Source organism: Stigmatopora nigra, chromosome 8 (assembly GCF_051989575.1).
Source record: "Stigmatopora nigra isolate UIUO_SnigA chromosome 8, RoL_Snig_1.1, whole genome shotgun sequence".
NCBI lineage: Eukaryota > Metazoa > Chordata > Actinopteri > Syngnathiformes > Syngnathidae > Stigmatopora > Stigmatopora nigra.
The window spans coordinates 2,776,131-2,803,566 of NC_135515.1; the positions used below are offsets into that span (position 1 = coordinate 2,776,131).

The 27,436-nt window shown below is 36.8% G+C and overlaps 1 protein-coding gene across 1 annotated transcript in view; it reads right to left on the minus strand.

The window, feature by feature from the left end:
• Window positions 1-571: 571 nt before the first annotated feature.
• Window positions 572-27,436, minus strand: part of robo2 (roundabout, axon guidance receptor, homolog 2 (Drosophila)) — a 234,905-nt gene continuing 208,040 nt past the window's right edge. Inside the window, exons 19-29 of the mRNA XM_077722319.1 lie at window positions 20,485-20,612; window positions 19,153-19,425; window positions 17,442-17,567; window positions 13,992-14,151; window positions 13,145-13,408; window positions 10,978-11,192; window positions 5,847-6,044; window positions 5,451-5,609; window positions 5,076-5,327; window positions 3,678-3,872; window positions 572-3,032 (exon numbers count right to left, since the gene is read on the minus strand). Coding sequence (XP_077578445.1) covers window positions 3,031-3,032; window positions 3,678-3,872; window positions 5,076-5,327; window positions 5,451-5,609; window positions 5,847-6,044; window positions 10,978-11,192; window positions 13,145-13,408; window positions 13,992-14,151; window positions 17,442-17,567; window positions 19,153-19,425; window positions 20,485-20,612 — 1,972 coding nt within the window. The 3' untranslated portion in view covers window positions 572-3,030. The remainder of the gene's footprint in view (window positions 3,033-3,677; window positions 3,873-5,075; window positions 5,328-5,450; window positions 5,610-5,846; window positions 6,045-10,977; window positions 11,193-13,144; window positions 13,409-13,991; window positions 14,152-17,441; window positions 17,568-19,152; window positions 19,426-20,484; window positions 20,613-27,436) is intronic.

The window sequence follows — 27,436 nt, forward strand, 5'->3', positions numbered from 1 at the left end:
TAACATGAAAATTGTTTTAGATCTATAAAACACTGAATATTCAGGGGGTTTAATCCAATTATTTTAATCCATTTATAAAAAAATATCTAAATATTATATCAAAAACATTGGCCTTAACACAGGAATTCAATGGAAGAAAACAGTGTATTTGTTATGCAGAGGTAAGAAAGTGTTGTAGATAAACCACCCACAAAAGTTGCTTACCAGGCAAAAGTGAAGCGAAGCCATTAACGATTCCCACCGAGCGGCCTGAACACGTTCCCCCCGGAGCGCTGGTACGGCAAGAAGTGTGAAATGGGCCTCTGATGAGTTTGTTTAACGGGTCAGAATGAAGGCGCTGAACCTTTGAATACAGAATTATTCCATCCCATCAAAGGAAAATGTTCTTTACTCACTCTACTTCAGCTCATCTCCATTTTTTCTTTCAATTCCCGGGTTTGTTCTGCAAAAAAAAGCACAAAAAATGAAACAATCCATATTTACAGGGTATAAAACTTGCGTGGGTTTTCTCTGGGTGCTCCCACATCCCCCCAAAACATGCATACTAGTCTATTTTGTCTATGGAAACATGTCATTTTTCAAAAATATTTTATTTGATATTGAGGCGGGTACAAGGGAAACAAAAAACATGAATTCATATTTATTTTACAGAACATGGCGGATGTGTACGACCGTCGATTCTTTATTATTATTTTTTTTTCCGGGACGAGGAGGACATGCAAGTGAATACAGAAGAAGGAGGACAAGGAAAAGATGGTTTACAAAGCAAATGGGGGTGCCGTAGAAAGAACGGTAGATCGGGACTGTACACAAAGATTTCACCCGACCACTTTTTTAACCAGATTTTTTTTCCTTTTCATTTTTTTTCTTAAGAAAAAAGGCAACACACACAAAGGCTACAAAGAACCAACAATATCGAAGGGGGCGGGAACAAAAAAAAAAACTGAAACCCTTAAGATTTCTGACTCCTCCCACTTCCACGCAAAAAAAGCCTTGCACACTCCATTTTTTTTACGAGCAAACCCAGAAACAAACCCTAAAAAGGACACATTTCATACAGCACATTTTTGTTATGCATATTCCACAATAGACTTTTTTTTTTAAAAATCAGCATTGTCTTCTTTAAATAAATTATAAAAGAAAACTGTGGTGTTCAAGTAAAAATGGGGTTTTTAACACGATCACTGGACGTTAGATTTTTTCAATTTGGTCTTATTTGTCGGAATGTTGGGGGACTGCTTATGAATAGATTATGTGTATTTATATATAGATATAAATATACACAGATACATAAACAGAATGTAAAAGAACCTGAGATACTCTCTTGCACCTCATTTCCAGAAACAATGGCTACTGTGTAGATAAAAAAATCAAAAAAAAACATTACAACCTTCAAACTATTTAGCATTTACAAACTCATATATTAAAAATAAAAACTTTTAAAAAGAAAGAATCCTGAATAGTAGAAACTTTTAGAGCAGCAGAGTTTTGGTAAAAGGCAAATTAAATAAGGATAACATCATTTGATGTATTCTTTGTGTTTGTGCACATGTGTGTGTGTGTATGTTTGTGTTTTTTGATGCAAAACTTAGTCAGATTTTGTGTTTTTTGTAATTTTTTTCTGAAAAAAAGTACGCTTTATGTTGTTGTTGTTTTTTAAATAAGTCAAAATCATCAGTTTTTATGGAACAATACATTTTTTAGGGACTAATTTATGTATTTCGCCTAATATAACTTCTGATTTTCATTATTTTTTACTATTATAAAGTCGCAGAATGGAATATTTCTTTAAAAAAATGTAACATGTTAAGTTTAAAGCAGTAATTTTACAAGATTGAAGTCAAAAGCAAGTAAATTGTGACTTTTAGAGTAAATCAGTGGTATTTAAAGGCCAATAAACTGTTTTTTTGTGTGTATTTGTGTGTTTTTTTGTGTGTGTTTGGTGTTCCCACGTCTATTATTGGGATTTAACAAAAAAAACCTTCGAAAAGCTGCACACAGGCGGCCAATGTGCAAGTGACTCGAATGGGGGCGGGAAAACCTAAATTGCGGAGCAAATCAAGCTAAGTGCTCCCCCTTAAGATAAATCCAAAATATAAATTACAATATCAAAAGCAAAAAAAGTAATAGAAAATGAACATGTAAACATTTTGGAGACGCTCCACATTTGCCCAAGTGCTGAAACATCACCCCCAGTGTGGTCAAATGTTGATAACTAGTCAAAAAAAGAAAAATAAATACCCCCAAATGAGTATTAAATGTGTAATTGGTCGCCTTAAAGTGACAGTTACCTTTCCGAGAACCCCAGGAACTTCCTGTCCGTCAATCTTTTAGAACAAAAACATCTCTCTGTACATTTCTCTGTATATAATTATCTTCTTCTCTTTACAGTACAGAAACTCCTTTTCACAACGTCTTCTTTGTCTTCATGTCAGCAGGAGTTATGGTCTTTTTTTGTGCTTATCACCAAAAAGTTGCAGTGCAAAAAAAAAAAAAAAACTTAATAATTATCATAATAATAATTACAATAATTCATGGCAACTATTAACAGGTTGTTTAAAAAAATTAAAAAAAAGAAAATGACCTTTTCATGGCACAGCAGCCACACCGTTCACATATACATCATACAATAATAATAAAAACAATAAAAAAAAAAAATAAACAGTTGGATGCTTGCATAGCAACAGCAAGTTGAAAGAAGATATTTACACGGAAATTGGAAATTATAAAAGGGCGGACACTAGAAAGTGTTTTTTTTCCAGGAAAAAAAACAAATACAGCCAAATTCTTCCTGAAAAAGAGCAAAAATTATAGTGAAATGTACAATATGTCTGTGTTTATACATCGTACGTCGAACATGTACACTTGTGACAAGCCAGTTGTTCTTGCCATTGGGATGTTTGTCTGTCCGGAATGACAAAAAAATGGGGATTGGCAGGATGTCATTGTCGTGTTTGATGAGGAAACGAGGCGTCGCCATCAGGGTTTTTTGTATGTTTTGTTTTGTCGAATCTTCAGGCAAGTGAAACACTCTGCAGGGGAAAAAGAAAGAGCACCAAATACACTATAAGTGACATAATATTACAATAAAATGTTCATTATACATCCAAAAACATGTTGTCACTCTTACTGAGTTATTTTTTCCCTTTGTGGTTTAAAATAAAACTGCATTAAAACACTCCAAAGTAGATAATAACATCAGTTTTATGTTTTTTTGATTATTTTTTTTTTAAATTAATAGGTTAAAATAAAATACTTATAGATATTGTCTCACCTTCCATCTCTCATCTTAAAGGAAATCATCATGAAATCAAAAATTCATCAAAAAAATCATCCAAAAAATCATCAAAAATCATTAAAAAATCATCAAAAATCATTAAAAAAATCATCCAAAAAATTAGAGCAACTGCCAACTTGGCAGCCAATTTCAAAATTCAATAACTTGATCTAAAATCAAATTTTAACATATCACAAAATTTAATTGACATAAGCTAAAATGCTATCAAAAATATACAGACACAGAACCTAACACATTAAAACCAGCTTCCCATAGGTTTTGCCTCCCATATCCATATGTCAAAATGAAATATAAAATTACTGTTAATAGCTCTACAACTACCATAAATCTCTCAAAAGTCCTACATTAAAAATTAGATGTGTGTTTTGGAGTAACTTACATAACTCTCCTGAGTACTGCCCTTGTCCGTTACTCCCCAGGAAGTCGGCATGTTCCAAGGCCGTCCATTGCTGTGGCTGCCGCGGGCCGTCCGTCTTGCGGGGTCCCGTGGAACCCTTGGACGAGGTCGTTCCCGATGAACTATGGCCACCTGCTGACGGGAAGGACGGTTTATGATATGGCAGGCATCCGTCCTCTGAGGACACAAACATACGGTCACCATCAAAGACTGACATTGGAAATATGTCCGATAATGTTGTCCATTTTCCTTTGAGACAATATGACGCAGTTGATTTAAAATTGAATGTGAGAAGGTCAATTTGGATTAGGAAAGGGAAAAATGGACATGAATGGATTTAAAAATGTGTAAAAGACTAGTAGAATGTTTTTTTCAGTTGTTTTGGTTGAAATGGATAAACCGATTGTACATTTTGGGAGGGACGACAGAACAATGGACGGCATAATCCCCCCAAAATGACAGCAAAAACAACAAAAATGGTCATTTTCCAAAACTATCACCCTCAAGAGAGCCCCCTTGACAAGTAGATAAATGTATGGGGGTCCCGCCGAGTTCAGACTAGCCGGCCCAGATGGGAACATGGCTTCTTCGTCTGCTGTCGTCACGGGGACAATAAAAGCCAAAGTCATTTTATCAGTTAGCGAGAAGCAAAGCCTGCCAAATGTTTGGCTGTGCCAGCAACGAGAGAGGTGGGGAAATGGGGGAGAAATTTTAGAGGTTGAGAAGAGGAGAGGGAAAAGGGGGGGACGGTTGGGGGAGCCAGCATAAGTGTCAGACAGTGCCATCTGTTGACGAAAGTAGCGTGAGTGTTAGCAAGAAATTAGGAGGGGATTTACCCCAAAAAGTTGGGATGTGAAATTGAAGTGTTAATTGAAATATAAGTGTTGAAACAGGCCTTAGAACAGAGGATAGTTGAATAATGGTGACGGAAATTTGTGGAAATTGGACATTTATGTGGATTTAATTTGGATAGGAGAGCAAAAGAAGAAAATTCGGATGATAAGAAAAGTTTAAATGGAGTTAGTTTATGTTTTCGTACTATTAGGCGCGCCTGAGTATAAGTCGCACTGGAGTATAAGTCGCACTGGAGTATAAGTCGCACTGGAGTATAAGTCGCACTGGAGTATAAGTCGCATTGAGTATAAGTCACACCTGAGTATAAGTCGCACCTGAGTATAAGTCGCACCTGAGTATAAGTCGCACCTGAGTATAAGTTGCACCTGAGTATATGTAGCCAAATAATATACACTGAAGAGGAAAAAATATATAAGTTGTACTGGGAATACTAATTGCATTTTCGAAGAAGGCAGTTTTTTGGGGTATATCAGAAACTGATAAAACATTATCCAACTTTCAAGGTAGCAACCAAGTCTCACATACCATTCTTATGGCCTCTACGGTTATCGTCAGCTCTTTCTGCAGAGCCCAATCGCTCTTGAGCCTGGCGGTGATGCTCCAAGGTAGCACGCGTCATCGGCCTATCATCCACCGCGGCGGACAGCGTTCCCGACATAGCCGGACGCTCCAGGGATGTTGCCTTCCTCTCCGGAGGTGGAATCATGCTGTTGATACAGCGCCCCGTCTGGGCTCGGATTCCCTGGCCGGGTGGAGGCTCGGGAGGGGGAGGTAGGTCTGAAACCCACACAAAAGTTACACAGTCACCTATAGAGCCAGTCAATGAAATTATGGTGAAAACTGTCTAAGGATGAAGAAGCTACAGGATCCAAATGTGTAAATAAATCAATTAGTACACACCGTCACCACCGGCATCTCTGCGGTGGGGTGCCGTGCCCTGGTTCCGGGGTTTGCGTGCTGGCCTCTGGGCCCTTGGATGGCCCAGGCTATGGCTTCCGACTGTGCTGCCGTCTGTCGAGAAAGGACTGCCGGGTCGGTGTCTTTGGGACAAGCCTTTATCTATGGGCCAGAAATTAAAGCATAATTAATAAGAAAGCTGTTCTAGAAATCCCAATCCAGAAGGCAAGAACAGTTGCAGCCATGATAAAGAGTTGAAAGCCAGGTAGAACCATTCCCTAAAAAAAAGCCATGCACGAAGTAAGTCTCAAAAGTGCGTAGAATAAACCTCAGAAGTCATCAGAAAGTAGAAAAGATGGCGGTATGCTCCCATATGGGTATAAAAGTCAGTGCTCAGACCTCTTTTACATCGACCACGCTTGCTGAGGCTGGTGCCTTCAAGCTGGTAACCCGCTTTGTCTGCAGCGGCCACCAGGGCCTGGGCAAAACTGCAGTGGGTAAAGATGGAGCCATCGGACGAGCTAGCCAAGCTGGAGCGGTGGCTGGAGAAATTGCGATCGTCTTCTGAGGCAGAGCCCCAGCCGTTCACCATAGAGCCTGAAACACCGTAGTTGGTTAACTTCTAATGGCCGTACGTTAAAAACCAATGTGTTTTGGTCCGCAACGAATCATTGGCTACGCTCTAAAATCAAAGTTGAAACCAAGACTGTGTCTTACTATAAGTATTTAGATCCTTAGGGAACTGGTTTGTGAGTTCAAAACGAATAAGAATGTTTGTTTTTTGTACAAAAAGCCCAACAAATCATGTCCCATCTTCTAGAACATAATAGTTTGACTTTTGAGTAAACCGACTAAAAAGTAGATACAAACTTGACATCAATCAGGAACTTGGCGTTTACAGTTCAGCAGTTTGTTGTCACGCCATTAAACCTTTCTGGAAATAAAAAATGTCACCAGTTTGTCATGGTGTACCCCAAGACTCAACTTTGACCTTCATCTACCCTCCTACCGCAGTTGCCTTGTTAGTACTAGGCATTTCTTCCATAATGCGAACAGAGTACTTGGGCAAGTGCCACTTAAAAAAATGGTGTGCCAAAGCGGGCCCACTGAAAGCTGTCACGTTAACCGACAGCTCTTAAGCTTGCCAACATTTTTACTGGCTGACGGATGCCTTTTTCCTCTCCATGCTGTCTTGACTTAAAAAGATATACACCAGACAAAATATATAGAGCCTTTTCATGTACATAGTAAAATATAATAGTGCCTAAGCCTCAAGAACAAAAAAATATAGCCAGAAACAATTCATGCTATTATTTGAGAGGCATACTCACAATTTTAAAGTCAAAAATCAGGGAAAATTTAGCTTTTTTTTTGTCATTTTAACAAAGTACACATTTTTTAGAATGTTTTTTAAAATATTGTTATGCTGTTGTTAAGCAATGAGCATCAATTAAAAATAATATGATTACAGCAATGCTAGAGGTACATTTTAGCTTATAGATTTGCAGAGGAGAGTCATATGCACCCATAAAAAGAGCCATATAGGGGTCGTGAGCCATATATTCCCAACATTTGTCATAAACTACCATTTTAAACATTAATATGAACAAAAATACAGCAAATAAATGAAGTGTACATAGACATAGTGGTACTTTTTGAACCTACACAATTAAAATGTGTTTATATTTACTTCATTCCTCCATCATTAGAAGGCAAAAAAAATGCCACTATTGCCAAATAATCCATCCTCCAAAATAAAACTGCTAAATTGGAAGCAGACTTTGAAAAAAAGTAAGATACAGTCCAGACATAACTTCAAAAGACTTGAATAAACTCCTCATCTTCTTCCCCGAATGGATGCTATAATGCGACTATAATTTATTTAGCTACACTGGCAATCCCCTTCAAAAAAAAAAACCTTCCCCTTTAAGAATTACGCCTTCTTTGGCAAAGGTTGCAACATTCTTTCCCTTCACTTTGAGAAAGTTTTGACATGAAAGCATATTTCTCAAAAATATAGGTATGCGGTATGAACAACCTATGAACCACCCACACTCTTTCAGGCAACATTTCAATTCATTTTCTCAACTAAAACTACTTTGGAGACCTCCATCTTGCCTCTTTCCTTCTTCCCTTTTGAAATTCCTTTTCAGAGTCTGTCATCAAGACAAAAAAAAAAAAAAAAAAGAACGATTTCCACCAGGTCCAATCCTGCTGCGAAGAATAGCAAAAGATAATGAAGTAGACGTGGCTTTGGCAGGCAAAAAAAGCTGCTTGAGCTTTAGAGGTAGAATACCGCCTCAGCATATCACATCACAGAAAAACTACCTAACCAACCTCCTTCTGTTAAACTTTCTTTCTTATTTTTTTTCCCCCCTGCTAACAGCCACTTTCCACTACGGCGTTAGGAGAAATAGCGGTGCAATCAAAACTGACGGTATTGTCAGGCAATTTGATAAAAATTCAATCAAGTTTTCTCTTTAAGCTCAGAGGGAAAAGTTGCTCCGAGTTCAAAAGCAATTTCCAATTTCTTATGCTACTCACCTTGAAGGGAATGTAGGCCTTACAAATATATTAATTGACTTCAACCAAACTATTCATAAGGCATGATTTAAAGCTACAATTGCTATTAGGTGGTAATACATGGTTCAAGTTTTCATGGTGGTAAAAAAACGACTCAAAAACAGTGTTAATATGAACATTTTTTTTTAGATTAATGACCTAGTATTTGACATATTTCTCAGAATGTTTCATTGAAGGATGATGTTGTATGTTGTAACTCTTGCAATGCAACTTTTTGCATGAAATACTCGGTTCTTATGAAGAAAAATTCGACTTTTTTTCATGAAACGCCAAGTTCTGACTTCACAAGAGGCTTTGAGAAATGCATGACTGTGAGATAGGATTTATTTTCCTTCTAGCTTCACTATGGAATTACGTTTGAACCAATTCACTTTGGCTAACTTCACTAAAAACTCATAGCTGTACTGCAATGCAATGTAAGTAATAATAATAAACCAAAAACTAAGTTTAGATGTCAAGCAAATGGGCCACAAAACACAATTTTGAGACCATAAAGTCTTCAGTACTACATACTAACTCAGATTTGATTGATTTTTACAAAATCTTCCAAAACAAAGCCCTCCTCCACTGCAAATTTTTCTACCAAAAAAACCCCAATACATCAACAAAGGCTGGCTCTAGAGGTGACTGTGTAGTTCCCTACAAAAAGAGTGCTAAATTAGCCAAAGCAATACAAATACTCAATACTAATTAACATACATAAACTTGCATCTATGAACCTTTTGAAAAAATCCTGAAAAAATACCAATGACTCCGAAAACACATTACAATATTAAAATACATCATTTTCCCACAATTGTCAATGAATTAAGTTCAAAACGCAGTTTTAAAACAACAAAACTACATCCAATAAATATGTTTCATATCCACAATGATACTTTATGACGCAAACCACCATTTCCACATTTGTCTAAAACAATGACAAATCTATCCAGCCTTGACAAGAAGCTTACTGTTATTTGTACAACTAGCCAACAGTAGCCACCATAAATCTTCTTGCTGTCACCAATGCCACCATCGCTATCTCCCCCCTCCCCCCCCACCCTCCGCTTCGGGTGTCAAGCGACGGGATGGCGAGGGTGGGGGGTGACCGACGAGAAAGATTAGAAGAAATACTGCTGTCTACAAAGTAATATAGTGCCGGAAAAGGAAAGATGCTGCAGATTAGGGCTCCATTGCAGCTTTATATTCCCTTAAATACATCAGTAGTAGTAGCATGTGTCAGCACTAGCAAAACCGCCATTCCATCATGCCATGGAAAAGTACTTTACCCACCACGGATTGGGTCAGAGTAGCGAGCCAAATCCTTGACCAAAATCCGGTTGTTTCTTTTATGTCAGGGGTGTCAAACTTGGTCTGCGGGCCGAATACAGCTTGATTTGATATCAAGCTGGGCCGGACCAGTAAACTCATTACAAAATGACATAAAACTAACAATAAGTCCACTTTTTTCCTTTGTATTAGTCACTAATACTAATAATTAGTGCAAAGAATGAGTAAATTATCAAAATATTCATTAAAATAATTTTCCTTTTACATTATAAACAATATACTACGAACAATAGAATAACATAAGAACATAAATTAATGTCAATTCATCTTGTCTGCACGTACTAAAACGATGCACCGATGCACCCCTAGCGGATAATACAAGAACTACATATTTTAAAGAAAATTCCTATTTTTTATACAATGCAGCTTTCTTCCCCGGGCCGTACCAAACCACCAGACGGGCCGGATCTGGCCCGCGGGCCGTATGTTTGACACCACTGTTTTATGTGATTTTATATGGCGGTCAGTGTGTTAGCGGTTGTGCCCTTGGTTTGTCCCAATCGTTACCCGGTTGACAGCTGGCAGTAAAAGTTTTCAGAGAGTTGTAAAAAAAAATGGAAGTGGTCTGGAATAGAAATACTGCCACACGTGAAGTTTATTTCAAATCTACAGCCACACGGTGCCAGACACCCTTTTTAATTTCCCTATCACTTGCCTGTTTAAAATTCATGGGCTTTCTTATCACCTTTTTTTGAGGGGGTGGGGGGTTCTGGACTGGGTAGGGAGGGGGGGATTTGATAATTATAATTCCTCAGAGTATGCCAGAGGTGCTTTAAAAAAACTTGGAGGGACATTACTTGTCCGTGTTTTTGTATAAATGAAGTTAGTGTAATAAGCCACGTGAAAAATGATAATCGGGGACATGGGATGAGAAAACAAGTGAGACATGACGATGCAGCAAAGTCATTAATTTGAATATAATGACAACAAGGCTGCTAAAGCACTGAAGATGGCGGAAATATGTTCGAGATGATGTGAAATTTAGCTAAAGTGGAAGGTTGAGGGAAAAATGGGTGCCTATAAAACTAATGGGAATTCTTCAAAGGTTGCAGAATGACTATAATATATTGTAGATATTGTAATATCGTAGATTTATTGGAAATTTGGGCTGCTAAAAATCAAAACAATTACACTAAAATAGCCCCAATATAAATATTTGCTCTAAATTGTGTAGGTTAAATAAAACAAAAATAACGTTCTTGAAAATTAAGCAGACTAATAAACCATTTTGGTGGTTAAATAAGAACAAAATGAACAAAAATGCGCGAAATTAAAGAAGCCAAAAGTAAATCAGTGGCAACATTGCATAAATCAAAATAAAAATACTACATTTCCTTCTATAAAAATGGTGGAGATTAGAAAACGATCCCAGTAAATCCTATTAAAGCATCATTTAGGCTAATAAAAGTCCTATAAAACACTCTGAGAATAAAATATACTTGTTTTTAAATCTATTACCCCAATAAAAAACTGAAAATCCTGCTATAAATCCTCGAAATGTTGCCCAAAAATCAAATTTTCCACAATTTCCCAAGACTACAGTTCACACCCCCCAAGTTGCCCACATATAAGACCCCATACACCCCCCCAAAACTGTTTCCAAACATCTACCCACCTGTCAAAGAGCTGTCCAAGTTATCCATGCTGGACACCGGCGTGTGCTCCATCCCACGGGGATGCCTGGCTCCATAGCCTTCATCTTCCTCATCGTCATCTTCCTCCCCTTCGTCATCCTGCAAGTCCGTCTCCATATCGGACACCATTGTACTAGACACATAGCCCACCGGGGGCGCCGGAGCTTGGGGTGGGAGGGACCCCCCTTGCATGTGCCTGTTGTCAAATAAGGAACAAAAATAATTAGGTTGTATGACAATATTGCGACAATTATGTACACGGTGACCCATACATTTGGAATGTGGTGGTTTATGAATGCGGGTATGGCGTGTAATTAACAAGCCTTGATGGAGTTACCAAAGCTTTCAAACCAACGTAGTCATTACGGCGACCGACCGACATGACATCTTGTTTCCGGCAATAAAAGCATCCGCCCCCGCTCTTTTCACCATTACCAATGAATATGAAAAGCTACCAAATACAATGAATCTTCTGTATTTTACTATGCTAGTTTTTAACAAGCTGGTAAATTCTTGTGTTGGTAGCCGTTTTTTTGCTACTGCAACCAAGATGGTGCAGCTTAAGTGGCACCCGGTAGCGGGAGCTTTGTTCACTCTTGGTCGTTTTGTGTTTTTTTGCTGTTTTTCAGGTTTTTTTTAGTCAAATTTTGGTATTTTTTTTTTATCTAGGTCTATATTGTCTTCTGTGTCTGTGCTTGCTACTGTAACCAATACATTTCCCAAATACGGGATGAAATAAAGTTCTAACCTAACCTAATTTGCATTTTCTATCAAAACATTCATTAAAAAATCAAGCAATGTATAGTTTTTTCTTCTTTTAAATGTTGAAAGTTTAAATTTTTAGCCATTTCAACCTATCATGTGTTTTGAAACGCAATTTTCCAAATAACTTTATCATTTTGCAAATTGTACAAAATATTCCAACATTTTGAAAGTTAAGTAGCGTGCTCAATTAATTTTCAACGACAGTTATATTTCAAAAAGCATCACTAAAACAAAAACGCGTAGAAATAGATGATCTGCTATTTTTTCCAAAAATATTTTAGCAAATATTGAAATTTTTTTGGGGGAAAAGCATTAGAAAACGAGTTAATATTGAGCTTTATTTTTTGGACATAACGCTGGTAATACCACTAGGAAAAGGGGCCATGTGTCTAAAAAAAACGACAAAAAAATATGATTTTTGACTGAAATTGTTAGAATCAGCTCAATCTGGACAGAAAGAAGCATAGCCCACATTTGACTTGCATGAGTACAACAGCTCCGCAATGTACTGCATGTCCGTGTGTGTAAATAGTGAGAGCATCCGGAAGCATAGTAGCAAGTAGGCTATTAAAATAAAATGATTAATGGGTTTATCTCCACTGCACACACAGGCCAGCGACACAGAGTAAAGTGTGAGAGCAGCAACAGAATCAATCCTGCCGCCGCTGGCAAATGTGCGTACAGTAAGCGTTTTAAAAATTACATGCGTACATACATACAGGTTGTTTGTTTTTTGTAAACTGTCAGGCTGAAGCTGCAGTTTATATTTAATGGTGGGAGTGCAGTTTTTTTGTGCTTGCTACGGGCAATCTTTGTTCCAGAGAGAATTTTGTATTAGTATTGTTTTGTTTTTTTTGGAGAATTTTGTAGAAAATGCGATGAATTGTTTTCACACTGAAGTACGGAAAAAATGCAATAAATATATTTGTTTTTAGGAGATTATTTTGAATATAAGTGATGTTAAAAAGCCTGTTTAGATTACTTTCATTATCATTTTTTAATTAATTTGCTGATATTGTTGTGGTACAGATTTAATTTCTGAATTTATTCTTTAATATTTAGCATGTGATTCAAAATAGAATTTTTTTTTAACATTTTTTGATCATTTTTGATATTTTTATCTCTTTATGAGTCAAAAGCCAACATATAAAACTTAATTTAATATTAAACTATCTACATTGCATTGGATCTTTAAAAAAAAACTAAAATATAATTTTAATCAATATTTTATTTTTAAGTATCTCTTTTTGAAAGTTTATCGTTGTTGTGACAGTAAAAAATCATCAAAAAAATGGTAAGATGAAGCTCAATGCTTTAGCATTTAGCGTTTCAAAACAAAAATGGCCGAAACTAGTCGAGTTTACGACGTTGTTATTATATTACCATGTTTGCTTGGCCATGTCCATCTGATAAGCCCGGGTCAACTCGTCCAGATGCGCCTGAAGCATCGGCTGCATCTCATCCCGGGGTGACGGAGTGAGGGTAGCCGTGGACTGCTGTCCGAAGGAGACGGCGGCCGGGGAAGACGCCACCCCCCGGATGGGCGGGGTTGGCACACGCTCTTCCTCTTCCTCCAGCTCATCCTCCATACCTTGATGGAGGTAGGTCTGCACTGGCATTGGTGGACCCCAACCATCACTGTCGTACCTGATTGGTGAAATAAGACCTTACATTTTGGGAGAAAATGTCACTAATGCTAAAACGGGATGCAAAAAAAACCCCAGAATTATGTATTGACCAAGGCAAATTCTGTCCTGGTTTAACTTTATGTTATGCTAGCTGAATATGCTACTAGAAACGAAATACAGTGTTCCCTCGCTACTTCGCGGTTCAGCTAATGCGGACTCAGAGCTTTGCGGATTTTTTTTTTAGAGAAAAAAAATACAAATATTACATTGAAACAACATATTTTAGTTTTTTTTGTTATAACATGAATTTCACTCTCTATACTCGTATTCTATATGGTGTACTGTATACAGGGGGTAATTTTTTTTAGAAAAATAATAAAAAAATAATTCAAAAAATGTTTTTGAATTAAATTCAATTTTTTTTTTGAATTAAATTCAAATTAAGCATTTTTTAAGGGGAATCCCTACTTCACGGAAATTCACTTATCGCGGGTCGTCCCGGTCCCCATTAACCGCGATAACCGAGGGAACACTGTAACATACATTAAAGAAAAATTCCAGTGCCCTCTAGTGTAGGACCGTTATAATCTCCCTAAACCTACCCGCCTCCGTCGTGATGCTCATTGGGATAGTGGTCCATATCTGTTCCTGGTAGAGGGTGAATGGGGGGCGGGGGTAACGGTACATTGGCCCAATTGGACCCATTGACTTTCGTTGGCTTGGAACCGGCCTTGGTTTTCTTCTTTTTCCCTCCTTTCCCACCTGAAAAGAGAGATAATTTCAATTAGAGAACATAAAAATCTATCAAAAAGAAATTAGAATCCATGCAAAGACCAGGCCAAATAAATAAATAAAGCAGGACAAAAAAAAAACCCTTGAAAATGCCATTGAATTTGAAGCTTTCAACAAGCTCCTGCCTACACACAAAAATTCAAGGTTGCCTGATGAAAAGCATCCTCCCATTGATCGATTGGTTGAAAAGAATCCGATCTCCATAGAAACAGCAACCAAGAGCCAGTTAACAGACCTTGGTGCTCCACCCATCTCTCACCCCGGCCTCGTTTTTTGGTTCTACGATGGTCGGGGGGGGGGGGGGGGGGTATCGAAGTAGAAGAAGAAGAAAAAAAAATCCCAGTCTTTGCCACATCATCATAATGAATGGCTTGTGTGGAGTCGGTGTGGTCCTAATGCAATTCGCCCAGAGTCTATTACTACTTTCATTTCTTTTATTACACCAGAGAGCCACTAACCTCATCCATTTTCACCCGCATCCTTCCAAAAAACTGATTCCCCTCCTGTCCCATCCGTCTTTGTACAGCTGCCGGCTGGGTCAGCACCATGTTTTTTTATACAAGTAACCCCCCTTTTTTTCCATTACTCTGTTAAAAACACACTTCAAAGACTAATTTGGTGCTGGTTCATGCATTATTACCCTTAAAATGGCAGCCAATGGAAATGAATGTTATGCTCGTTTTCACATCATTTTGGGTGTAACAAATGTATCTTTCAGCAAAAAATAAAGACAAAAATATTGGCAGAGAAATGGTAAAACGGCAAATATTGAAACAAAGAAAATATCATTTAAGAACAGAACAATGAAAACAAAACAAAAACTCACGCAATGCGATTGGCTAGCCACCAATTCAGGGTGGGTCTCCAGCACCCCTGCGACCCTTGTGGGGATAAGCAACTCGGAAAATGAATGGATAATTTGGAATAAAGACGTGAGGAAATAAGTATAGATGTATATTAAATTTCCTGATTTTCCCCCTTTTAAATCAATAATTATAATTTTTTTGGTCATATTTTTCTGTTTTTTAGTGAAAAAATCCTTCTGTAAAATCTGAAAATATATACAAAAAAAGCTAAAATATACATGGTTTTAGATCTATTAAAAAAACTGAATATTCAGGGCTTTTAATCTAGTTCTTTTAATCCATTTATACAAAAAAAAAATTGAAATATTATATCTAAAATGGTCTGGCCCACATGAAATCAAGTTGACGTTAACCCTTAGTTTAATGTTTCAAAGTAAGCATTAAAGTTTACATTTGTATTTAGCATTTCAACCCTGACTTAGTACCGATCCAATCTCCCAAATCTGCCAATCTACTGCATCTCCCAAGCGACACGAAGCATAACCAATAAACATCACCAGTAATACAAATGACTCTCTTTTCCTTCTTGGAAAAGAAGACGGTGGTCTGGCACCACCAGTCCCCTCCAAATATGAAAAGTAGAGAGCACGAGGACTTGCGGCCGGGCATCGAGATGCGAATTACAGAAGCAGGCGGTCCATCTCCTCCGACATACAAACCAAAAAGAGGCCTCTCAACTCTTACAGTGAGCCTTCTAAATATAGGCAGTACTCTGTGTATTTATACCCCAAGGTTTTGGGGCCCTCCCAATATACACAGTAAGTGCAGGATATGCAGGCCTTGATTCCCTGCTCTGTTTTCATTGGGTGCCGAGATAGGGGGGAAGCCACAGGGCACCGAGTCGGAGCCACACATAATTCAAAAGCGGTGACTGCCATCAAAATAACCATAAAGTATTTTGTATTTGATTTGGCTTGGAGGAGGAAAAGAAAAAACGAAGAAAAGAGGAACGTTTGGATGAAAAAGATGAGTGGTGCTATGCTTATGAGAGTGATAAGTTAACAAACTGGTTGTAAATTAGCTTGGAAATTAGCAGGGCGAGTTGTTTGATTTGGTGGCGTCTGATTCGTAAGTGGACCAAAATAACAGGTTCTCGTGGGAATTTGCTTGGAAATTGTACGGAACGTTAAACACTGTTATTTTCTTACATAGCGTAACGAATGTCGATAATGCATCTTCTCCGTATGGAGGAAGATATGTTATTAAAAGGACGTTAAAATTGGGATGCTTTGGAACATGACTGGAGTCGAAGTTTTTCCAAGATTTAAGCCATAATTATCAAACATCATTTCAACATGAATTATAGTGTCCATCGGATATGAATAATGCAATGGTTTGTTAATATATTTAAAAGTACTATTTTGAGTGTTTCAGGACTGGGTTTGGGTTTGATTGTCTACCTCACCTAAAAATATGATTTATTTACAATGCAGTTCAGACTAGGATAAATGACATTGTAAGTTGTAATTTTATTTTAACTAAGTTTTAATTTGAATTAGGATTGTCAGGTTAAATTGAAGTTATTTGAAATTGTTCAAATCATGGCCAATTTTACCCCACAAAAAATCTACTTATTTAAAAAAATAGATTTAAATAGAGGAAAACTAGTATGAACATGCTTTAATTTGTTATTCTATATTATAAAAGGAAAACATATATGTATTTAGTAGTCAATATATTAATTGTATGTATTCTAGAAAATAAACAAATGTAAATATGTAATTTTTCCCAATAAAAACATCTACTTATTTAAAAAAAAGATTTGAATAAGGGAAAACTAGAGCGAACATGCTTTTAATTGTAATTTTTAAATTAGAAAAGGATAACATTGATTTATTTATTAGTCAATATATTAATTGTATGTATTCTAGTAATTAAACAAATGTAAATAAGTTTGGTTTACTGTAGTTAACATGTTAGAGAAAAATATTTATCCATAGAACAACTTGTGAAGTACTAGTGTTTTTAAAAGTTTTTATATTATATAATGCAGATTATCAGTGAAAATATGAAGCTTAGAGCAATTGAACTGTAAATAATGTGGCTATATATTAGCACTGATGAGATTACAAAAGCAATTGCTGATTTATGTACTACGAAAAAAATAGTTTGTGACAGTCCTAGTGTACCAGAATGACTTTGGTCATGGCATTCATTTACGAAAATGTAATCGTACAAGAGCTTGAAAGCAATGTAGAGTGAGAGGCAGCGCAAAAGCATCACTGGTGAGAGATGGTGTTAATCAAAAGCGCCATGGATGTCAGCTTTGTACATGCAAATTCCAAATCAATGAAGCAATTAGGAGAGCTGTCAATCATAAAGGCAGAGAACACTCGAGGGGAGTAGGGTGTGGGGGGGTTTGTTCCGGGGGAAAAAAAAAAAAAAACAACCAACCTGAGAGACTGCCGCTTCGCTCTGAGCTGTTGTGAGAGCTGGTAGTGCTGAAATCTTGCGATTGGTTGTGTGGAATTCGATTAGACAGCCCGTCGGTCAGTCGGTAGTCGGGAATGAATAGAAGGGCTACAAGTGGGGAGTGGGAGAGGGGGAAAGGACCACCAAAAACAAAACAAAACAACAAAACAAAAGGGAGAAGCAAAGCATCACAGTGGCGTCAGGTGACGGGGAAGCAAGAGCGCATGCAAAAACACATGCAGTTAGAGCACAGGACCAGCAGGATCAGGACCACAGGGGGGAAAGGAGGGTATTTGACCTTTGACCTTGCCGTTGGTCAAATTGCTCCGTGTTAATATTTAAGGAATTATGCCGTTAATGGCACTGGAAGAAGATCATTGGCTGACAGCCCTCCTCGTGCTACTGTTTAATATCTAAGTACTGTTTGATATCTAAGTACTGTTTAATATGTAAGTACTGTTTAATATGTAAGTACTGTTTAATATCTAAGTACTGTTTAATATGCAAGTACTGTTTAATATCTAAGTACTGTTTAATATTTAAGTACTGTTTAATATATAAGTACTGTTTAATATTTAAGTACTGTTTAATATCTAAGCACTGTTTAATATCTAAGTACTGTTTAATATCTAAGTACTGTTTAATATCTAAGTACTGTTTAAAATCCAAGTACTGTTTAATTTCCAAGTACTTTTTAACATCTAAGTACTGTTTGACATCTAAGTACTGTTTAATATCAAAGTACATTTGACCGGCAACCAAAAGACCGGCGACCAAAAGACCGGCGACCAATCGTCCAGTCATGGTGGAATTCATACACAATTAAAAAAAGACATTTTAGTGTCAGTATTAATGACCTCGCTTGATAACCATAATGTGCGTATACATTTTATGTTATTTTTAGTTTGATTTGTTTGTTTTCATTTAAGTAGGACTGACACAAATGGTTAAAATGGGCAAAAGATGGGTGGGTGGGTGTGTATGTTAGTGTGTGAGGGTGTGGCAGGGGAAGTTAAATTGATTTTGCTAACATATGTATTGTTGAATTTTGATGACAGACACTGCCAAATCTTTAAAATATTTTTAAATAAAGGGTTGAGAAATTTAATTGGAATTCACAAGGTGTATATATATTGGACCAATAGTTAAGGTAATGGGGCTAAAAGGAATCTGGAGGGGTAATATATTTCTTATTTTACACATTAAATTGGATATTGAACCATGAACAATGTAGTCATACTATAGAAATTAATGTAAAAAGAGGGTTTAAAAGACAATTTATGTCTTCGTTTGGAGATCAATGAGGAAAAAGTGGGAACAATTGTCACATCCACGTTTGGATTTTACGGCAACCAAAACAAATCAATTTGTTTTTTAGTCACTCAGCAAATGAGATCATACATATGCATTAGATGACATCTAAGGAATACTGATTTCACCATTTACAAGTAATTAAGATGTTTACGTGTTTGAATGTGAGTCAAGCATAAGATAATTACAAATCACCAAGGACCTAAAGCTCGTTTATTCATGCTTGGCGGAAATGGAAAATGATTCCTAAAAAAATAAGTAAATAAATCGCCTTGTCTTTGCAACAAAAGACACTTTTAAATGACCTCAAAACCTTGGAAAAAGTTTTACCGACCTATATTTTTTTAAGAGAAGACTGCAATGGGTAAATTTTCCCACTTACTGTTATTGCAGGCGTTCTTATCTGGCAACGAGTAGCCCAAATTGGCCATCTCCTGCTTGGCCTGCAGAGAGGCTTTCCACTGAGCCTCGGGAAGATCCACAGCTAGCTCGTGGATGCTGCTCGTGTGAAGGATCTGAGTCGTGGCATAAGGTGTAGCCTGCGACCCTTGACCTGGGCTGCTGTAGTTGCCTTTGGTTGTGAAATCGATGCTGCTGTAGATGGCTCCGTCTGAGAGCATGGTGCCTGTTTTGTCAACTTGGTTGCCGGAGATATCTGCAAATATGGGGAGATTTTAGATTTTCAGTCGTTTTGTTCAGTACAAGCAACATTTCTGGCAAAAGTGCATTGAATGTATCATTTTTCTGTCACTTTAGAGTCTTAAACCACCATTTCCGACAACCTTACATGCAAAAAAATGATTTGTTCAAAGAAAGCCAACCCTTCTTAGATGGCAATCACACTCTAGATTGGTCGCCCATTCATTTATTATAGAAAATAAATCTGATTTGTCAACTACGTCACAACCTTTTCCAGTTTCTGCTCTCTGGAAGACGCTACAGGTCTCAGAAAGCATGGACAAATAGACTTAAGGACATTTTTTTCCCAGATCCATCAGGACTCTCAACTTGCGGTAGCACGACTCACAGTCCCTTCTGTGTAATAACTTCAGAGTGTACAATAACAATGAGCAATATCTTAAATTGCGCAAGATTTAAGAATTTACCTTACCAGGATGTCATTCTATATATTTTTATATTACTTATCATGTAGAGTATTATACGCAACTGTGTATTATAACAATAAATCCTTTAGATTTTGTTACTGCACTACCAACTAAAACAAAATGACCCTTAAAGCCAAATCCCCTGCTGATTTCCCATTGAAGAAATTCTTTGAAAAGTCCAATCTTAGTTTCTTAAAAAGTCCTCCCTTTCCACATTTGTACGCATCAACACATCAGCAGCTCCGAGTCAGGGGGAGGCCGGGAAGTGGCAAACATCTCTTCGCCGTGCTTGCATGCCCAATCAAGGGGAGATGATGTAGAGCCCAAGCGGAAGCATCCGTGTCCGCGCCAGTCAAGCTGAGCCTGTCCTTCACGATTGGCTGCCCCACACCATCCTTTTCCCTACAGCACCCCCCACTACCACCACTACTACTACTACCTCCCCTCTACAGCTCTGAGGAACAGTCCTCTGACAGCAACAGGATGAAATATTCTCCATTAGTCACCCCGGTGACAGTTGGGGGTGTGTATTATACTAGATATGCACAGAATGCATGTAGTATGTCGACATCTGGGAGATAAAAGCATAGAAGAAATATCTCGCTCACCTCCTCGGCCAAAGTTGGTGAGGTCATTGGGTCCTCCGGAGTTGCTGTTGACAGGCAAGCTGGTGGCGGGCCAAGAGTCAGCCAACCAGGGGTAACCTGGGTCGCTAGCGTTGAGTAAGCCTGGTCGACTGGGGGGAAATTAAAGATGAGAAAGTGGGGGTTAGTCAAGATATATTACAGATTATTTATCAGTATTTTTTACTAGAGCTTATGTGGGTCAGAGAGTTTGTTTTAGGTAAAAAATGTTCAGTTTTTGGACATTTACAAGTCAAAATGGATTGAAGGATTAGCATAAACTTCCAGTTCAAGTGAAATGGGTATCTATTGTTGTCAGGGTTGGGATATGAGTTAATTTTGCGTCTCTGTTTTGAAGTTACGGTAATAAAGGTCACATATTGTAAAGGATTTGGGTTATTTTCTATTGATTTTGGTTGGGAAAAAACAAATGTGACTGCGGATAGGAAAATAAAATAAAAATAAAAGCATTTTGGTGGAAAAAAATGAATGTGACTGCGGATAGGACAATATAATTAAAAAATAAAGGCATTTTTTTGTTTGTGCGGTATGAAATGGGTTAGAAAATGACTTTAAAGAAGAATAAACCCTGTGAGCTTTCTGTTTGACATCCCTGGCTCTAACCTATACCTCCCATTTTTTTTCTTCATAACATGAGGTTTAAAGAATTAAGAACAAACGCATGGCAAGCCAGCAGGATACAAGTATGAAATCCACAACATGTGAGCAAACGGTCAGGTGGTATCGTGAGATAAGACGTCGGGGAGCCTCTGAAGAGTGATGAGAAATACTACAAGGCTACATTTTACCCTTCCACAAAGTCACAAGTCCATTCGCCCAAAAAAATACAAAATACCTAAAAAAATACTCTTATTTTCCTCCAGTTTACCCACTAAGACTTCACACAAGAACACAAAATGTATATATTTACTACAAGTTCAATTATTAGGGTACATTTTACCCTTCCACAAAGTCACAAATCCATTCGCCCAAAAAAAACCCAACAAAATAAATAAAAAATACTCTTATTTTCATCCAATTTACCCACTAAGACTCCACAAAAGAACACAACAAGTATATATTTACTACAAGTTTAATTATTAGGGTACATTTTACCCTTCCACTAAGTCCCAAATCCATTCGCCCAAAAAAAACAACAAAATAAATAGAAAATACTCTTATTTTCCTCCAATTTACCCACTAAGACTTCACACAACAACATAGAAATTATATATTTACTTCAAGTTTAATTAAAACCTTTATATTTAGCAGTGTATTCTCCAAAAACCTCTCAAAAAATTTATTTGACGAGGCGTCAAGCGCCCACAAATGGTACCCAACGTGTGGGAGGCTGGTGGAAACATTGAGCTGGGAAAAGTGGGGGGTGGCATGTCCATTGAACAGGTGTCTTGTGCCTCCTTATAGAAGACGCCAACCATAAAAGTCAGCCATTAAGAGTGCAACCAGTCACGGGTGACAGCACTGGGGCCATTAAGGCCATTATACTGTACACTCACGTCTGTGGGCGACACAGGCAGAAGTTAATTGAGTTCACTTCTCCCTCAAACTAAAATTCGGATGATAGCTAATAATTATGCTATCAATATTTCAACTTGTTTCAGCAAGTACTCCTGAAACTGATTTTAATTTAAACCTAATCGGACCAAAGGATAACTAGGGAACCTTCAATTAGCTTCCGTTTACTAATCCTGATACCTACAGTATTTTCAGGACTATAATGCGCACTTAAAATTATTTAATTTTCACTAAAAGAGACAGGGCGTCTTATAATCCAGTGTGCTTTATATATAGAAAAAATAAATAAATGTGTCTTTCATTGAGGGTGCGCCTTATAGTCGTGGAAATACAGTACTTTAAAACCCATTTGCAATCCATAACATCATCTTAATCCAAATTTAAATTCATCTAGCAGGAACTAACATTGAAATATTTTCAAGAAACCCCATTTCTTTCCATTAACCAAACCTTAAACAGAAAAACGGCTATAACCTAAATTCACCAAAAAACCCAAACTATCAGAAAGCAACTTTAACCAAAATCCAAACAACAACCTCATTCTAAACCCAAAAACTCTTAATACATCATCCCTCAATTTCATATTACTTCTATTTACATCCAATTGTTTCCCTTATTCATCCAAAACTAACAACCAAAAGCAAATCTAATCTACATCTAACTATACTCTGTACCATAACCCCTACTACTTTCCACCCTGTACTGTCTTACGTCTCCACTTCCCTCAAAAATAAAAGCCATTCGAAGTACAAATCCTCACAAGTACACAAAAACCCAATCCCAATTCAACCTGAAACTACACTAGTCTTTGAATCCATCACAGCAATCCCACAAATCATCTCCTAGTGTTATAAGAATCATCCAAAACATCCCTTCATCCTTCTCTCCCTTTGCACAGTCCACCTCAGACTTCAAGTACAGTGATATTTATACCCTATTGTGCTATGTTGCACAGGTGTAAAAACCTGCAGAGCGTCATTGCTTTACAGTCTAGCTAACCCAGTATGCCATTTTTGTTTCACTTCCAGCTGAGCCAGTTACGGAAGGGCAACACAGCAGGTGGGTAGACGCCTCTAGCGCCAAAGACGGGCTCTACAGGTTCTAATGAGAACAGAGACAAAGTAGTCCAGATCCACAGCAACCCTGGCGAGTTACGATGGATTACTGAATGCCAAAAAGCGGGTCCGCGGGGGGTGTTGGGGGGTTTAGACGAGTCATTCAAATTGATGGCTGCGCCCCAGACACGTCCCCACCACCTAGCGCTATCACTCTACCGTGACCTCATCGACGAGTCGAGATTTTACGGATGAGGCCCAACAGGGTTTGGCGAAGCCTTCTGCGCAAAAGGCCACGCGAGATAATTAGTCTTACTTGTCCTTCTGTCTCCGCCCCCTCCTCACAACATAGCCCCGGTTTGAAAGACGAGGGGTTGACAGCTGAATGGCTACGTCGTCCTTGCATCCGTCACACTACAGCACTCCCGCTCGGGATAATTAGAATAAGACTGATTTCTACTGGGGATATTTGTTATACACACACAGATACACATTGTGTGGAATGTAGGGGATGGGCAGTGATTATATATCGTAGAAAAAGTTGACACCTAACTTTTAATTTGCTCATACCTGTCAACTTCGACCAATTGCTGCCCTTATTAATGATTCTGATTCCGCTTATTAAGCGATAAAAAAAAAACGTACAAAATGCAACATGGTAGCTATTTGCTTACACTAAAAAGTCTAAAATGTTCTCTAAAGTGGACATTGTGCCCAATCAGTATGCACTAAATACAAGATTCTGTAGATGTAGACTTTCTGGGTACATTGCTTGCTGACACGCTATAGTTGGAAAGTGAAAAGGCGGCTATGAGGGACCAAAACGATCTAAAATGAGTAAAATGAGATCGGTTTTACAAAAAAACGTACTTAGAAAAAAAAATCCATACAAAAGTTGTTATAAGGCGTGTTTTTACAAATTTAAATGGTAAAAAAATGTATAAAATATATAATGTTATATATCTAAATTATTATCATTATTATTGTTGTTAAAGTATTATTATTAATATTATTATTATGAATATTAAGATCATTATTATTATATATAAAATTAAGTGTAATGATGCGAAATGGGTAAAACTAATCTGTTTTACAAAAAACAAACTTAAAAAAAGTTGTTATACGGCGTACACAATTTGAAATGATCAAAAATTGTATAAAAATATATTGTTATACATCTAAATTATTATCATTATTATTGTTGTTAAAGTATTATTATTAATATTATTATTATGAATATTAAGACTATTATTATTAGTAGTATATATAAAATTAAGTGTAATGATGCAAAATGAGTAAAAATAATCGGTTTTACAAAATACATACTTAAAAAATATCCCATAAAAAGGTGATGAATATCAAAAAACTTAAAAAAAATATCCTTTTCAGAGTTGTTATAAGGTCAAAAAACGTATAAAATACGGAAAAAAATGTATAAGTTGACAGGTATGTCAGCGCAATAATTTTGGGGGGAATCAAACTAGGTAAATCAAAACTGGTTGTCACCCACATCCGCTGATAAATGTGCCAAGCATGCTGATATTAAACAGAAGGAAAGTTCATTAATCAAAGGTTTACTGTCCCCGTCGGTGTCGTATGGAAGGAAGTCAGATTAAAAGCAGTGATGTGAGCAAGGCGTGTGGATCAATTGAAATTCCTTCTACGAGCTATCATTCAGTGTTGAAAACCTGGAATTGCCATGGCAACACTGTCAACGCATAGCTCAGCTCGCTGGCTTTAGAAGTGAATCTTCTTTGTTGAAATATTGATCAGAGCTGAGATGGAAGTTATTACCATCTCTGGTAGGAAAAAGAGAAGGGTGATGTTGAGGTTTAACAAAGTGATCAAATTGATCCATTTCAAGCCTATCTATCGTCAGATTATCATTTATTCTGTGATCAATTGTTGATTGGTGAATAGTAGAATAGTTGTAGGAATTTGGAAGAAAGCTGGAGAAAAAAAAAGGGTGATTTGTTCTATTTTTATCTGATTATTAAGGGGGTGGCAAAATGCTGCACATTTTTATATCTGAGGAGCAGATGGGGGAAGTTACAACATCTGGAATGTGACAAATGATTTTGTGAGCTCCTGAAGGCATCTTCCATGCTCCGCTAACTTCAGATATGACAAGAACATGGCTTGCATTATCTTTGCAGGGTACAAAAGCAAAAGTACTTGAGTAAGGAGAAAGATGGAGGAATTCATCCATATTCAATTCACCATTCAGTTGTATAAGAACCTAAATATAATAGCATAATACTCCATTAGATTGCTAATTGGATTGATTTGTCTATTATGTACAGTATTCCTTTACTGTGACGCTCTTATGAAAATTTTAATGATACATAAAGAAACTTGACGTGTATAATGGATGGTACTTTAAAAATAGTTTAACAACCATATGCATACATGTACATCTATGAGTATGTATGTATATGTATATTTAAATATGTGCATGTATATGTATGTGTATGTATTTATATACATAGATATTTCAGCAAGATGCTTATTTGTCTATTAACTTATTTATTACCTATTTATTTATGCCTAAGATGTATTTTGCTGTGTCTGTATTCTTAACCTCTTGCTACTATGACAGTGAAATTTCCTGAATAAGGGATGAATAACGTTATTTAATCTAATCTAATCATAGTGTTTCAAACCTGTTTTTCGTTACATAATACATTCAAATATTGCAGAAAGAATAAATAGTGTACAATATTTAACTAGTATATCCTATTCTTAGCGCCAATATTTAAAAAAAATTCTGATACAAAGGATTTTAATATGTCTGGTTATTATGAAAAAACTAGTTTAGGTTAAACACACTTTTTCACTATGAAAGCAATTATTTTGACATACAAATCTATACATTTTATTGCCTGCAAAATTGGTCCAACTTCCAAAATTAAGCATTTTTTTTCCTATGGGAAAATTTCTCTGAGTTTGTACAATAATGTACCTAAAAATAATTCTAAGATGAACCAGTAAATGTGTCCAACTTGTTGAAATTCTCCTAAAGGTAACCGATGTCCTCAAAATGCTCTCTGCAGACCTTTCACTAACACTCACCCGAACGTAGTGGTCCGCACTTGGGGGTGTGAAGACACATGCACATGCACGCGCACTCACCGCGCACACCTTTCCCCCGGGTAATTATTTTTACATTATTACACATGCTCAGATCCCGGCCGCCCACGCGAGGTGACAGGCAAATTTATCACTCGGGAGGGCTCCTGGCTTCGCCCGCAAAGATAAATGACAAAATAAAGGCCCTCTCTGCTTAAATTGTTTCGCTTAATTCCGCCGAGGAGATTGATGAGTTCATCTGGCCATGCATGAACACCGGAGATGCGGACGGAATGTATATTTTAGGGTTTTGGTATAATTTGAGGGTATTTTTTTTTTTTCGTAGGCAAACTGCTGCAGGGTTTTGACGTGAACTGTATGTTGCGGATACTTTGCATTACAATGTGCAGAGCATGTAGGCTGACAGGTGGAGAAATGGCAAATTGTTATTTGTGACCCAATACAAAGCAACATTGACGAAATGGTGACTTGAATTTAAACAAAAAAAAAGTTGATATGTTTCTGTACATACTTAGTGACTCGGTATCTCTGGGTGGAATTATCCCTTAATAGAATGTGGACGTGGCTTTAGTTTAGTGCGGCTTATATATATATGCATATACACATATACATATATACATATACCCATATAGATCTATACATATACACATACATATACCCATATAGATCTATACATCTATACATATACATATATACATATAATGATACATATACACATATATACATATACACATATATACATATATACATATACACATATATACATATACACATATACACATATATACATATGCACATATATACATATACACATATACACATATATACATATACATATATACATATATACATATATACATATACACACATACATACACATATATACACATACATATGTACATATACACATTTACATATATACATACACATACTTATGTATACATATATGTATACACATAAATATACATATATACATATCATGTATACATATACACATACTTATGTATACGTATATGTATACACATAAATATGCATATATACATATCATGTATACATATACACATATATACATATATACATATACACATGTACATATATACATATATACATATATACATATATACATATATACATATATACATATACATATATATACATATACATATATAAATATATAAAGTAGTGATAAAACTGTAATTTTTCATTTTGTAACTCCAGACTAAATTGAGGTTACTACTCCATATACACAGTATGAT